General features: G+C 35.5%; 2 protein-coding genes across 2 annotated transcripts in view; both read left to right on the plus strand.

Annotated features, from left to right (window-relative positions):
• The window catches only part of LOC137647086 (myosin heavy chain, muscle-like), a 44,761-nt gene extending 33,004 nt beyond the window's left edge, over positions 1 to 11,757 (plus strand). Inside the window, exons 17-23 of the mRNA XM_068380308.1 lie at positions 137 to 1,023; positions 1,244 to 1,322; positions 2,571 to 2,816; positions 3,472 to 4,259; positions 8,298 to 8,551; positions 8,811 to 9,010; positions 10,822 to 11,757. Coding sequence (XP_068236409.1) covers positions 137 to 1,023; positions 1,244 to 1,322; positions 2,571 to 2,816; positions 3,472 to 4,259; positions 8,298 to 8,551; positions 8,811 to 9,010; positions 10,822 to 11,469 — 3,102 coding nt within the window. The 3' untranslated portion in view covers positions 11,470 to 11,757. The remainder of the gene's footprint in view (positions 1 to 136; positions 1,024 to 1,243; positions 1,323 to 2,570; positions 2,817 to 3,471; positions 4,260 to 8,297; positions 8,552 to 8,810; positions 9,011 to 10,821) is intronic.
• Positions 11,758 to 12,168: 411 nt separating this feature from the next.
• On the plus strand, positions 12,169 to 13,072 carry LOC137657805 (uncharacterized). The gene is made up of 2 exons (XM_068392737.1): positions 12,169 to 12,232; positions 12,717 to 13,072. Exons 1-2 carry the CDS (start codon positions 12,169 to 12,171, stop codon positions 13,070 to 13,072), a joined length of 420 nt encoding a protein of 139 aa, XP_068248838.1.
• The last annotated feature ends 2,412 nt before the right edge of the window (positions 13,073 to 15,484 follow it).

Genomic DNA, 15,484 nt, shown 5'->3' on the forward strand with positions numbered 1-15,484 from the left:
CTCTGAAATTTACATTTGGTTCGTCTGCTGTAAGATCATTTTCCAGTTCTTCACACTCATTCTCAGTATTTAATAGTTGTAAAATATATCTGACTGTGTGATTGTATCTAATTGTACATTCCTTGTCTGTGCACAGGATGTCTTGGAACGACTGAAACAAGAAGAGGAAGCAAGAAACAGGATATATCAAGAGAAGAAAAAAGTAGATCAAGTAGTACAGAGCTTGAAGAACGAGATAGAAGACCTAGAACTCTCTGTTCAGAAAGCAGAACAAGACAAGGCTTCGAAGGACCATCAGATTCATACACTAAATGACGAAATATCTCACCAGGAGGAACTGCTGAACAAAATTAACAAGGAAAAGAAGCATCTGCAGGAATGCAATCAGAAGACTGCTGAGGACTTGCAGGTCATCGAGGATAAATGCAACCACTTAAACAAAGTAAAGGCAAAGCTAGAACAGACAATCGACGAACTTGAGGATTCCCTGGAGGCTGAGAAGAAAGTGAGGAATGATACAGAGAAGATAAAGAGGAAGGTGGAGAGTGAGCTTAAGATCACACAAGAGAGTGTAACAGATTTCGAGCGAGGAAAGAAAGAACTCGAAAAAGTAATTGAAAGGAAAGATAAGGAAATGTCAGCCCTTAATCTTAAGTTGGAAGAGGAGCAGCTAACAGTGTCCAAAGTTCAACGGCAGGTCAAAGAGCTCCAGATCAAGATTGAAGAGCTGGAAGAAGAAGTTGAACATGAACGCCAAGCCCGTGGCAAGGTGGAGAAAGCAAAGGAAGCCTTGAATAAAGAACTAAGCGAACTTGGTGAGCGTCTAGATGAAGCAGGAGGTGCCACGGCTGCTCAAATAGAACTGAATAAAAAACGAGAGGCAGAACTTACGAAGCTTCGGCGGGAACTTGAAGAATGCAGCATTCAACATGAAGCTTCACTCGCGAACCTCCGCAAAAAACATAATGAAATTATTGCCGAGATGGGAGAGCAGATCGACCAATTAAACAGGCAGAAAATAAGGTAAAGAAAACATTTTCCATTGTATGTTCTTACAAAAGATTCTTGGCTTCTAGGATAGTAAAATTATTAATCATTGTTGTTGCTTTCTGATCTTTATTCTTGTTTTTGATGTTATGCTTCTTGGAATTGTGAAATGAATTCTTAAGCATTGCAATATGATGTGCAATTGCTTCAAACAGTGTTCATTGGGTTTAATAATGAACTCTCTTAATTTTTACAGAGCTGAAAAGGAGAAGGAATCCATGAAACGAGACTCTGATGATGCGAAGACAATGATGGACGATATCAGCCGAGAAAAGGTAAGTTGTTATTAAGTTCAAAGATTTTAATTGCATTACGATGATGCACCATAACTGATGACGGAACTATGGAAGGCTTGATGAGATATTCCATAGGGATTGATGACATCAATCTTTTGATCCATACCTATACCCACTCCAAACCCTTCTACTTAACCCCTATTTCTTCTTCCTTTATTCAGTTTTACTTTCCAGCCTCCTAATCACTACTTCACTGTGCAATGTCTGGTCTTTTTCGTCCTTTTATTTATTTGGGTAATATGTTTCCCTTGGATAATCATTGTGAATTTATTTCCGCTTAATAAAACAACCATTGCTAGAATTAATGTCATTACAGTATGGTGTTGAAGCACTAGCCTTACATCCACATTGACTGCAGATCGAGTTCTGTCTTGGCCTGCGAGTTTAAGCTACTCATTGAGGAGGTTACATACCATCTCTTCAGATGATATTGGACCTGTAATTTGTCAACTCTAAACAGAAAAAAATACTAAATGCTATTGCCAAACCATCAGCTTCAAAGGAGGGTTATGACTAAGTAGTGAAAAGATAATTAAGACTATGATGAGTATAGAGTAGATCATGTTCCCACTTGGCATCTGATTTGGCATTTCATTGAGGGAATCAGTTTTTTCTTAATAAACCGTGTTTCTTGCATTGCTTACTTCACATTCCTATTCTGATATCTTATTGATGGATGGTACTGGTTTACATTTCTTAGTTGAAAGTAGACAATTATGTATAGAAACACAAACAAAACTGAATGCCGCTTTTAGAAATGTGTCCATCATATTGGTATATTTCTTGAGGTACAACAATTATATATAAATGTATAAGTGTATACAAATGTATATAAATACACTTAACTTTAAAGCTTTGAAGTTTATCAGAATTCAGATCAATGAAATCAGAAATCTCGAAGTCTGATTCAGTAAAAGAAAATAATCAGCAACCTTTTATTTAGATAAAACCCTGCTTTTATTTTGTATAAGCATGAGGCTAAATTTTACTCCTCAGTATAGCAAAGGGATGAGGTGTAAAATATAAATTTCAGCCGAATCACATTTTTCCTATATATTTCTTATTGTGCGAGTTACTCAGTCATAATTATTAGATATAAAAGATTCAGTCAATGATAGCGAGTAAAAAGTATATATTTGAATGGAGCTGGAATAGGGTATGGAATTGGTGTAGCACACTCCACAACATATTTATAGATGTCACTAACACTCCAAGCTTTCATTGTAGGCTCATTTGGAGAAAGTAAATAAACAACTCGTTCATCAAACAAACGAGATTCAGGCCAAGCTGGACGAGGCCAACCGCACTCTCAATGACTTCGATGCAGCCAAGAAGAAGCTCTCTGCTGAGAACTCTGATATATTAAGACAACTTGAGGAAGCTGAGAGTCAGATAGGTTTACTCTCTAAGCAGAAGCTCTCCCTCACCAACCAGCTGGAAGATACTGCTAAACTAGCCGATGAAGAGTCCAGGGTGAGTGTCCCTTCACATTGTAAGATTATTTTTTCATTATTTTTTTATATTTCAAGGTTCTAATTTTAAAATCATATGTCATATTATTGTTATTATTAGAAAATCAGGATTCTACAAGCCTAAGATCTCCAACAGAGTAAGCAGCCCAGTGAGGAAAGAGAATAAGGCTTATTCCTTTAAGTTTTAACTTTATTGATATTAGCAATATTGAATTTACCTTTCTATTTACAAACTAATTAATAGAGCACATAGATATATACAGTTTATGGAATTCCTTATATATTTTTCATAAAAGGAAATAAACAGCATCAGTCATAAAATTAATGCTCTACTGTATGTAATGCAAAGATTAGTTAATATGTTTATAACCACTTTCATATAAACAAACATCTAAATAAAGAGATTGGAATTAGAAACCTTAGCAATTATAACAGTGGTATATTCATATAGAAAAGAATATTTAGTTTTAAGTAATCCTTAGGCTTATGCATTTATAAGAAATTTTGATGTTAAAGATTCAAACAAAGGGTAGCTACATGTATCCATCTCTTTTGATTGATAAAACATGATATATGTGATTTTGATTTAGCTTCCATTTGTTGTTTCTCTTTTCCTTTATTCTATCACCGTTATCAAAAATGTTTTTTTTTAATAGGAACGTGCAACACTTCTCGGCAAGTTCCGTAACCTAGAACATGACATTGATGGTCTACGAGAGATGTTGGAAGAAGAAAGTGAGGCAAAGACTGATGTTCAGCGTCTTCTTTCAAAATCAAATGCTGAAGCCCTGATGTGGAGAGCAAAATACGAATCAGAAGGTGTCGCTCGAGCTGAGGAACTAGAAGCAGCAAGAATAAAGCTTTCAGCCCGCCTAGAAGATGCAGAGGATCAGATTGAACAGCTAAATGTAAAGAACATGCAGCTAGAAAAGACCAAGCAGAGAGTTTGCACGGAACTCGAAGACATGCAGATTGCTGTTGATCGAGCGCAGACCCTGGCTAATGCAGCCGAGAAAAAGCAGAAAAACTTTGACAGGATTATCAGTGAGTGGAAGATGAAAGTAGACGATTTGGCTGGAGAACTAGATGCATCACAGAAAGAGTGTCGAAACTATTCCACTGAGCTCTTCCGAATGAAAGCAGCCCATGAGGAGACTCAAGAACACCTTGATACTCTACGTCGGGAAAACAAAAGCTTGACTGATGAGATCAAGGACCTTATGGACCAGATTGGGGATAATGGCCGTAGCCTTCATGAAATGCAGAGAGGGATCAAACGCCTCGAGATTGAGAAGGAAGAGCTTCAAGCTGCCCTGGAGGAAGCTGAGGCTGCTCTTGAGCAAGAGGAAAATAAGGTGCTAAGAGCTCAACTGGAACTCAGCCAAGTCAGGCAAGAAATTGATCGACGCATTCAAGAGAAAGAGGAAGAGTTTGAAAACACAAGGTAGGTGTTCGAAGAATTTTACTTTGAAATGATTAATGAGGGAACAATAATCTAATATTCTTGAGGAATTCAAATAGGATATGAGAAATTAGTCTTCTGTTCTTAGTTAGCTAGGTGCTATTATTGGATAAGTACAAGAGACTGTCTGACTGCGGGCATAAAATGATTCCAGCCAAGATATATCTTTGCAGTAAATCAATTGATGTGATAAATAAATATAATTTCTCATGGGATAGATCATCCTAAATCCCCCTCAAGCTCAATACCATCATAAAATCAGACACAAAAGGTGTATACTAAAGGTATATTATAAAGGTTTTCTTGGTGGTTGTATATCTTGGCTTCCACCAAAAAAAAAAAAAAATACATAAGACAATATGGAAAAGGGTGCACAGAATACACATACATATGAGTATATGCAGTTTAGGTACATGCGTAAACAATTCAGTTATTCAACCAGACTAGATGACTGGAGGTGTGTGAGGTTTTCTATCTTGAAGTGGTTGGGGACTAAGTACTGCTATCAGATGATAAGGAAGCTGGGCTCAGTCTGCTTATATGACCTGAAGGTCCCGGTGGCTGGAAATACTGGTCAGTGTGCATGAACTTTAAATGATGGTAATTCCTTCTCATTTTGTCACTGCTCTATACTTAGATTAGGTATTGACCATATAGATTTCTTTCCATTACAACACTTGACCAATCCCATTTGTTAGTTACCATAACTTTTATTAATACATGGTTTCCAATATGGCAACTGCTTGGCATGCTTATCATATAAATTTTTCTTTTAACCTAACCATTGTTTACTTGCTTTCCCGTAACGCCATTACCCCAATGACTACTGGGAGATAGTAAACTTTTGGGGATTTTCAAAAATTCGTGCATTACAATAGTGCCGTTGTGATATCATTAATATTGAGGCTCCAATCGTCATTCCATTACCAATTATCATCGATGCTTGCCAGATTGTACACCAACCTCTGCTCATCCAATGGGATGTGGGTTGTGAGCAAAAGAAATACAAAGTTTTACACCACCCCTCCCACCAAAATCCAGCATCTCTGCAGTGTATAATTTTTCCCCCATTCGTGAAAATATTTGATTTTACGTAACCAACTAGCAAAACAACCTCCTTAGTGCGATCATGAAGTCCCCCTGCCTGACTGCCTACCTGCCTGACCGTAGCTGCGGTCTCCACCTTGAACGGAGTTTGGAGGACAAACTTGTTCAAGGTCGAAAGATCAATGATTGATCTCCAGCCTCCAGATAGACAGTCCTTGATGAAGTGACCTTACTAGCAAAGTATAGCAAATCGATTCAGCCAGGTAATCTATTGGCATATGCCAATTAATATTTATCTATATGAATAGAACATACAACAGTCTTTTGCAGTGGATGTTCAGTGATTGCGTAGGTATTAGAGATGCCTTCTGTTCAGATGGCTAGTGCATTATAGAATGTTGCACATCTTGATCCCTGGATTTTTAAATCTGCCTCCATACCTGGCTAATAAAGGGACAGCCTTATAAAGTAATAAATCAACGTCTTGGTGGCCTCAACCGAGGCAACTCGTGACATGAATCCTTAAGTTTTTAGGTATTATCAGATGGATGTGTCCTTCACCAAATACACGTACATATATAACCTAGTCTCCAAGGGGGCGGAGTCTTCCCTTCCCATGGAAATAGGGTACCAACGTGGATTCTACCATTTTTTTTATTCATAGCCAGTCATTATCAGGTAGACATTGCAATAATAGCTGACAGTCTGCATATTCAGCATTTGTTCTCTCAACGTTTCGGTTCTCAAGTAACATGATGTTTTACTCGCTAACTCGTGAATTCTCAATTATATTTACTGACGTCACAGTCTCCACCTCTTCTGCTTTTTAGATATCAGTATCATCAGGGGATTGCTCTTAAGCTAGGATAACCTGTCAGTGGCAGAGTTCTTCTGCCTTGAATATTATTTTTCAGCCTAAAAGTCTATGTTTATTGGTATATTTTACTTCTCTCTCGCCAAACAATTTCATTAGGGGTAATGATTCACCACTAATGTTAATTTTTGCTAGCCCAATAGAAATAAACGTACTTTTTCCAGATACCAGACCACAGCTGCTACTCCACCTTCAATAGGGTCATAGTTTGTTTCCTCAGATGAAAGATTCCTGATCCCACATAAAGCAAATTTTCACCTACCATGGCAACAAAAGGGAACATCTTGACATAAACAATAACAATAGTTACAATATTTTAAATCTTATCCCTTTATTACTCTGATCTGTTAAAACTAAAGTTAACCATGAATTATGTTAGTACGGTAAGCTAAGCCATCAGTCACAAGTTCGTAGAAAGTTACTTCATTTTCAAGTTATTATCCCAGTAAACTTTCTTACCAGAGCCTATCTTTAGCAAGTCTCAGAATGGTGCTATGTGAGTTGCTGAGGAAACAATTTGTGCCAGCTAATAAAGAGCAGCTAAAAAAAAAAAATAAATAAATAAAAAAAAATTAAGGTACGTAGTCATAAGAAATCTTTATTAGAAGCTAGCTTATCATCCAAGAGGTCCCTTTCCCTTAATGAAGTATAACCAACAAAATTAAAATTTCATAAAAAAAAAAGAAAAAAAATATGGTGCTAATTAAAAAATGTTAAAATTTTTCTATTGTTCCATGTGTATTCGAGAATGTTGATTCTGCATTATAATCAATCAGTATGTTAAGTACACCATAGAATTATCTTTGGACTTCAACTATGATATCATCTAGTGAATGCATCCGATGCATCATATGGACTCATAGGGGTGTGACAATATTGTTAATTTCCCCACAGATTAATAAATGTTGTGAACTTCCTGATCCCTAATCGAGTCTGACCTCGAGAATCCCGGTGGGAATGTATTGTTTTTTTTTTTTTTTTTTTTTTTTTTTTTTTTTTTTAAAGTCTGACTAAGTACAGCTTGATACAATATCATATAATGCAAACTTGAAATATAAACTGAAATCAGCTTAAAGGGTTATAAACTTAATGAGCTAAATTTACTGAAGGGTCAATAAACACCAGTCTCATTCTAATATTGCATTTAGAAAATCCTTAGAGAAACACGTGTGGTGCAATAATTTCTGCCACATTAATTCTTTGAATGTTGAATCTTGTATCATTTTTGCAAGATTAGCTGCTTCATACACCAATATGGAGTGCTTTCTATAAGCCACCAAAATTCCTCACACACGTTATGTCATTCATCACCAAGATCAAAAAACATATTTCTAGACCATGTTCATCAAATAAATAAATCGACATTACAGGCGTGCCAACCAAATCTCCTACTTCAAAGCAGTCCATATTGGTCAATCGAACTGCATTTTAGCGATACACACAATACATTATTTATATATATATATATATATATATATATATATATATATATATATATATGTATATATATAATATATATATATATATAATATATGCATACATACATACATACATACACACATATATATATATATATATATATATATGTATATATATGTATATATATACACACACACACATATATATATATATATATATATATATATATATATATATATATATACATACACACGCATATATATATATAGATATATATATATATATATATATATATATATATATATATATATACATATATACATATATACATATATATATATATATATATATATATATATATATATATATATGTGTGTGTGTGTGTGTATGTATGCATATATATATTAATCTGTTAACATGAGACATGCCAAAAACTACCCACTTTTTTATCTGCAATATACTGTAGCTTAATTGTACATATATTTTCAACTATATAAGGTAAAGATTTCATATTTGAAATGTATAATCCACTACTGAAGCCAAGATACACAGTGAGGGTATTCTAAAGATATACACTTTTCTTTATTTTTGTTTCTATTTTATATGAGGCTCATAGAACCTTGTATGAATATATTTTTGAGCAGATTATTCATATCTGGGATGTTTGCTCTTTCTTACAGGAAATGTCACCAGAGAGCAATTGACTCCATCCAGGCATCCTTGGAATCGGAGGCTAAGGGTAAAGCCGAGATCCTCCGCTTGAAAAAGAAACTTGAATCCGACATGAGTGAATTAGAAGTCACACTAGAGCATTCCAACAAGACCAACTCAAACTTGCAGAAGCACATCAAGAAGTTGCAAGTAGAGATCAAGGAACAGCAGGTGCGAATTGAGGAGGAGCGCCATCTTGGCTCTGAGTACAGAGAGCAGTACGGTATGTACCAACCGTGTGTCACACAATTGTACATAATTCCTTTTGTATATATTATGCTTGTATCTTAGCTCTTCCCTCGCACTAAAACGAACATAAAAATTCATGTCTGCTTTTCTCCTCTGTAACATTGTCAATATTTGAACATGAAAATTCTTGTTGCTTTGAGATTTTGTATATAAAGGAGAGTGTTCTTTAATTAACAACTCAGTTGATTGCATCCTGCCTTTGAGTCATAACCTCTCTCTCGGCACCGTCACAGGTATTTCAGAGAGACGGGCAAATACTCTGCGCGGCGAACTGGATGAATCCAGGACCTTGCTGGAGCAGTCAGATCGTGCTCGTCGGCAAGCGGAGGCAGAGCTTACAGAAGCCCATGAACAGCTGAGTGAGCAGAATAACCAACTAAGTTCTCTTACAATTGTTAAGAGGAAACTTGAGGGAGAATTACAAACATTGCAGGTAAATAAATCACTTTTATTTTATTTCCACATGATCAATGATAGTCTTCTAATTCAGGTAAATAACTTCGGTTGTTCTTGCCAATGTTACTAGTGGAAGACTGAACCATCAATTTTTCTGTCGACGGATTAAGATCTTGAAAATACAGTAATGAATTAGGTTTACGTGTAACATATATCATATCTGGAACTGTATCTTATCAGGGAGCTTTGACTTCTACAAGCAAACAGATCCTATCTGAATATTAGTTATAAAGTACAAAAAATGTGCAGTACATACTGGACAAAAAAATTAATAGGGAAACAAGATTTTCTGGTTTCACGATGCTCACTCCACAACTCAAGAATACCGCGGACACACTCCTTGAGCAGGCGTGAAGCGTTGGTACCTACTGAGAGAACATCATTGTTATTTGCAACCTAACCAGAGGACACTTCCGATTTATTATATATTTCCTGTATCTCTAATGCCCTTGTTATATTTCTAATCCCTTCCTTTGTTGGTAATTTCAAATCCTTATATCTGGAGTCTTTTGAGCAAATCCCCTGAACCCTTTTGCAAGTAGATGATATTATGTGCTCTGTCTTTTCCTCCATCCCATATAGGTCACATATAACATCCTCTCCATTTGTTCTTTTAAGATTATTCTTATATTCTAGTATGTTAAGCCAAGCCTTCATCGTTATAATTGCCTCTCTTGCACAAGTTCTCTGAATATCCCATTCTGCCTTTATCTTTCGTGAATCTCAACTTTGCTACCTCCTCCTGTTTTATAGCTACCCACTTTTTTTTTTATTTCCTGGCTCTCTAAAGTTTTATTTTCTTTTAAAATTTTCCTTTTAACTACGTTTTTACTTCCACCTTTATCTAATTTTACGTTCACATTTTTATCACTTTCACCCCAGCTGTAATTATATATCTTTCATATTTGATCTAGAATCTCAGATTTGATCTTTTTCTTTCTGTTGTTACTATATTGTGACATAGCATATTCACAATATATTCAATCCTGTTTTCTACTGGTCATATAACTATTTCTGATTTATGTTCCCAGTATGACGTGGTTGATGGTTGTGCCAGCATTCTTTTCATTATAGTGCATTATATTCTTTCAAATTCCTAAATTCCTTTTCATTATTCCTCGTGTTTTGGTATTAACAAAGATAGTAAGGATTATTAGTTTCATATATAATTCTTATTTCTGGGGCCATGTCTCCTACCTTGGCCACATTACTATATTAATACATGCCTTATGAATTCCACTTTTCTTTGCTTTTGAATGCTTAATTTATTGACTTTTTCATTGTACCATTCTCCATATATATGCATCCTGATACTCTCTTAATATCTCAGTTGTTTACCTTCCTATTCTGTAGCTTATCCTTCTCCTTACTTCCAGTGATTAACAATTCTGACTTTTCTGATTTGGGTTTAAATATGAACTTTTCAGGATTGCTTTGTGTATAAGATAATATTTTGTTTTATTTGTGTACTTTGGCACTTTATGGAGGGTTAGGTTTTTTTTTTTTTTTTTTTTTTTTTTTTTTTTTTTTTTAAGTGCCATTGATTTATTACAGTGCATCTTTCCCAAAACCAGAGGGAGGGACGTGGAAATGGAATGTATAGGTTGTTTGTTACAGACACACACTTTTATTTAGTGAATAGCCTGTAAAAATTGGACAGTAAATAGCAGCTTGAGGGAAAAATCAAATAGCTAAAATTACCATGATACTAACAAAACAACGTTTATTTCTTTTTTTTTTTACTTCAAGGACAGGGAAATAATTAAAAAAATTTTTCTTGTCTGACAGGCTGATCTTGAAGAAATGATGAGTGAAGGCAAGAATTCTGAAGAAAAAGCAAAGAAAGCTATGATAGACGCTGCTAGATTAGCCGATGAACTGCGGGCTGAGCAGGAGCATGCTCAGTCTCAGGAGAACATGCGCAAGGGACTAGAAGTATCTGTGAAGGAACTCCAAATTCGCCTTGACGAGAGTGAAAGTAATTATGTCAAAACTGGAAAGAAGGCTGTTAATAAACTGGAAGGAAGAGTGCGTGAACTAGAAACTCAATTGGACGAAGAAGCACGCCGTCATTCTGATGCCCAGAAGAACCTAAGGAAGTGTGAAAGACGCATCAAGGAGCTCACCTTCCAATCTGAGGAAGACAAGAAAAATCACGAGAGCACTCAGGACCTAGTGGACAAACTTCAACAGAAAATAAAGACCTACAAACGTCAAGTAGAAGAGGCAGAAGAAATTGCTGCTCTAAACTTGGCTAAGTTCCGTAAAGCTCAGCAAGAACTGGATGAAATTGAGGAACGGACCGATACATACATCCCTCACATCCCTCGCAGAGAGATGTCAGTCATTAGGACAAGTGATCCAGTAGCGTCTCATCGCCGGGAAATGTCAGTGGCCAAGAATGCTGAAGCAGTGTTGGCTCAGCTTGGGCTTTGAACACTGAATTTAAAGTTACTGCAACACTATTATCACACGTTCACTAGGTCACTAAGAATCGGATAAAAGATAACGTGAATGGCCACCTTCAGTTTCATTCTACTTTTACTGACAAGTTAAACCCGACGAACATTCTGCAGGATGAATGGTATCATTGTCAATGAACTAATCCTAATGCAAAGTGCTGGTAGAATGTAAAGGAAGCAAAGTTGTCAAGTACCTATTTTCATTTTGGATTAACTTTGTAATTTTTATAGATTTATAATGACTTTTATTACCTTTCTAATAAAAAATTTGAACTCATGTTTATTTTAATTGGTTCATATGAAATATGTTAATGCTAACATAATTACACCTCTTACAACTCCAGTAGTGGACTAGTAACTCAAGCACTGTATTGTGCCAGCTGCAAACAGGTTATGGCGGAGTATGGTGTGATAGCAACCTCATCACACAAGAATAGCTAAGGAACCAATAGTTAACTGCTCATTCGTATATGAACCCTCCACGTTATAAGATTTCAGATCAGAAACATAGGCTTTAAGAAAAAAAAAGAGGAAGCAAAGCTTGAGAGAACAGAGATGAGAATGCTGAGGTGGATTATGGGGATATCACTCAGCGAAAGATTGGAAAATGGTGAAATAAGAAGAATGGCAGGCATAGTAAAGATTACAGACGTGATAGAGTGTCACGACTGAGATGGTGTGGGCACGTGTTGCGGATGAATGGTGGGGAGGTAGTGCAGATGGCTTGGGAAGAACCTGTTAGGGGGAGAAGATCGGGAGAAAGGTAGAGAATTAACGGCAAGATAAGGTGAAGGATGAAATGGAGAGAAGAAGTTTGGTGGAAGAGGATGCCTTTGATAAAAGGTATTGGAGAGGACGCACCAGACAACTGCCCCTTTAATGTAGGGATGACTGTGGGGAAGAAGAAGATGCTAGGAGAATGTTGAATAAGACAAAAACGTCTGCTAATGTAGTAAGATAAAAAAGAAGTTTCATTAAAAAACACTGCCCCACCTTAGGTCACTGTTGATAGTACTCCCAAGATATATGGATTGCTTTATGGGTACAGGAATGCTAGAACAAATTTATAACTTTATAAGGTTTTGCCAGTGCATATGGTAACTAAGGCACTGCCCCTATATCTGTTTCACTACTTCCCCAACCAAAAGGTCAAAACCAACACATTCTAAGGCAATGGGAAATATACAGCATGTTCACTTTATTTGCCTCCTAATGTTAAAGTGCCATATAATGGCGTAGCTGAATTCATTCCTCAGTTTCCCCATCCATATCTCTTATTGGACGATACTAATAGTAGACACGCCTTGTGGGGTGATGCTTTAGCAAATACAAAAGGCAACATAATCGCTTCATTTATGGGGAATGATAACAAACTTCTTAATACAGTTGAACCTACCTATTCTCAGGACCAAACATGTACCCTATCTTGTATTGATATCTCAGTAGCTATTTCCAGAATATACCTTATTCATTTCTATTTGCAAACATCTGATGATGGTCGTACAAGTGATCATATACCTATTATAATCATCAGTAATGTTACACCTCTAAAAAGAGTCATCTTGGTGGATTCTTAAAAAGGCTAAATTCCAGGAGTAAGGGATATTGAAGGAGACAGGGATGAATTCCCGACAGCAGATGATGCTATTGACCTACTGAATAGAACCTTATACCTTTTAGGTATAAATTCCATCCCTAAATCTACTTGGCTTGTTTTGACAGCCACCAATTTTTTGGTGGTTGTTGGAATTAGACTCTCTTCATTGTTTAAGAAGACCATTAATGACTAGATACTATAGGCACTGTATGGAGAAAAATATTATTGTTTACAAGAAATATAGAGTGCACTTTTTTTTTGACACAATGAAAGCTGACAGAGTTTTTGGTCATTATTTGTGTCTTCAATAAATAGTAGATCTCCAGCATCAGCAGTTTAGAGAAAAATCTAAGAAAAAAGCTGGGAAATTCACTCCCAGTCCACTACCTAGGGTGTTAAAAGTAAAAAGGTAATGCATCACAAGTGCTTCAGATGCTAATGCATTGGCCAAACATTTTTTTTCTAGCATATTAAGTAAGTCCCATTCTACTCCAAGGTATCACTATCAACAAAGGAAGAATATAAACTGCCACACTTCAAAGCAAATAAGGTAGAATCTTTTAATGAATCATATGCTCTTTCAACTCATAATGATAGTGACTTAGGCTCTGATAAGATTCCATATACAATGTTTCAATATACATCTGCAAATACCAATTTTCTTAAACGTTTTTTTTTTTTTTGACAGCCTTAAAATAATTAGAAACTGACAGTGAATTGCATATAACCAAAGAAGACAAAGCTAATGTATTAGTTATAATGAATAAAACCACCTATTCAGAAAAGACGTATGTACTTTTATCAGATGTTTCCACTTACATAAAATTAATCCCCTAGACGATGTCATCAAAGATCTCAACAAAACTTAAAATCTATCATAAAGCAAGAAAAATCTCTAATTGATGCTTTTACTTCTAATGGACCGTATTTGCCTTATTTATATGATTTAATTAAAACCCATAAAACAGGAAATTCAATCAGACCAATTATTAGTGCATCAGGCTCTACTTTTTATAAATATTTAAAAAAAAAATTACTTTCTCCAATTTTTGGATCTACAGTATCTCAACCTCTCATATAAAAAAATCAGTTGATCTAAACCATAAAAACAGAGGAATAAGAATAAGATGGAATAGTGTGCCCGAGTGTACCCTCAAGCGAGAAAACTCTACCCCAAGACAGCGGAAGACCACGGTACAGAGACGATGACACTACCCAAGATTAGAGAACAATGGTTTGATTTTGGAGTGTCCTCCTAGAGCAGTGGTTCCCAAACTATCTTACCTGACACCCCCTTTTTGCTTCCAGTAGACCCGTACGCCCCCACTCCTCTCTCTTTTTTTATATGAAATGATTCTTACATTTATTTCCTAGCATTGTACAGGAAAACAGATTTCTGTTTGTATTACATTTTAATAATGAAAGCCACTCAAACAAATAATAGTACATTCCAGTAACTAAAAACGAAACATTTGGTTCAAAGTGAGCGAAAAAAAGTTTGAACATTAGCAAATTGGCAAAATTGAGTTGCAATTTTAAGAATAGATAATTTGAAAACATGGCATATAATATTTGGAAATACTTATGAGACTAAGGCACAATTTCTGGTCAAATTTAGTGAGATGGATGCATGTATGTAATGACAGATATTTGTTCTTTTAATGATTTTATTATTCTATTAAACAAATAATTTCGAGCAGATGACTTCACGCCCCCCTCGTATCGTCCTCACGCCCCCTAGTGGGGCGCGCCCCCCAGTTTGGGAACCAATGTCCTAGAGGAACTACTTAGAGAGAGACTTCTACCCTTACCGGAAGGAAAGTAGCCACGAACGAGGAAGCGAACTTTTAAATTATTCAAACTTAGATTTTATTGTAGTTATAACAATATAAACCAGTATTTTAATTTTTGTATTATTGAAATTTTAGGAAACAGTTAAAGACTAAACTGCTGCCATTAGGGAGTTTTCAAACAATAATACCGCCATTATAAAATACTAGATATTTAATTTCCATGCAGATTTTTGTTATTTTGTTTTTGTCACTCTTTCGTTGTCACTTTTGAATTTCTATATTTTTTTCCTTTTTTTTTATGTCACTTCTTTGAATTTGCATATATGTACATATGCATCTAAGTATATAACCTACATATGCATGAGGAGTACATACGTGTGTATATGAATATGACTGTGCATATATGTAGGCTATTATAAATGTCATATATGTTCTTCTATGTCTGTGTATGCTTATATACATACATATGTAAATGTATACATACATATGTACATGCATACGTACATATACACATTTAATCAAGTGCCTGTTTAAGAGTGACCGATCTTTCTAACAGCTGTTATAAAAGAAAAAGAAGAATGAAAAATTACTGAGAAAAG

The sequence above is a fragment of the Palaemon carinicauda genome, chromosome 1, assembly GCF_036898095.1.
Source record: "Palaemon carinicauda isolate YSFRI2023 chromosome 1, ASM3689809v2, whole genome shotgun sequence".
Lineage (NCBI taxonomy): Eukaryota > Metazoa > Arthropoda > Malacostraca > Decapoda > Palaemonidae > Palaemon > Palaemon carinicauda.

Bases quoted from the DNA above. Each gene is read 5' to 3' on its own strand.
- LOC137657805 (XM_068392737.1), top strand. From the start codon at position 12,169: ATGGTGTGGGCACGTGTTGCGGATGAATGGTGGGGAGGTAGTGCAGAT. The intron at 12,233-12,716 runs GTTAGGGGGAGA...CTAATGTTAAAG, and splicing joins AGATGGCTTGGGAAGAACCT to TGCCATATAATGGCGTAGCT.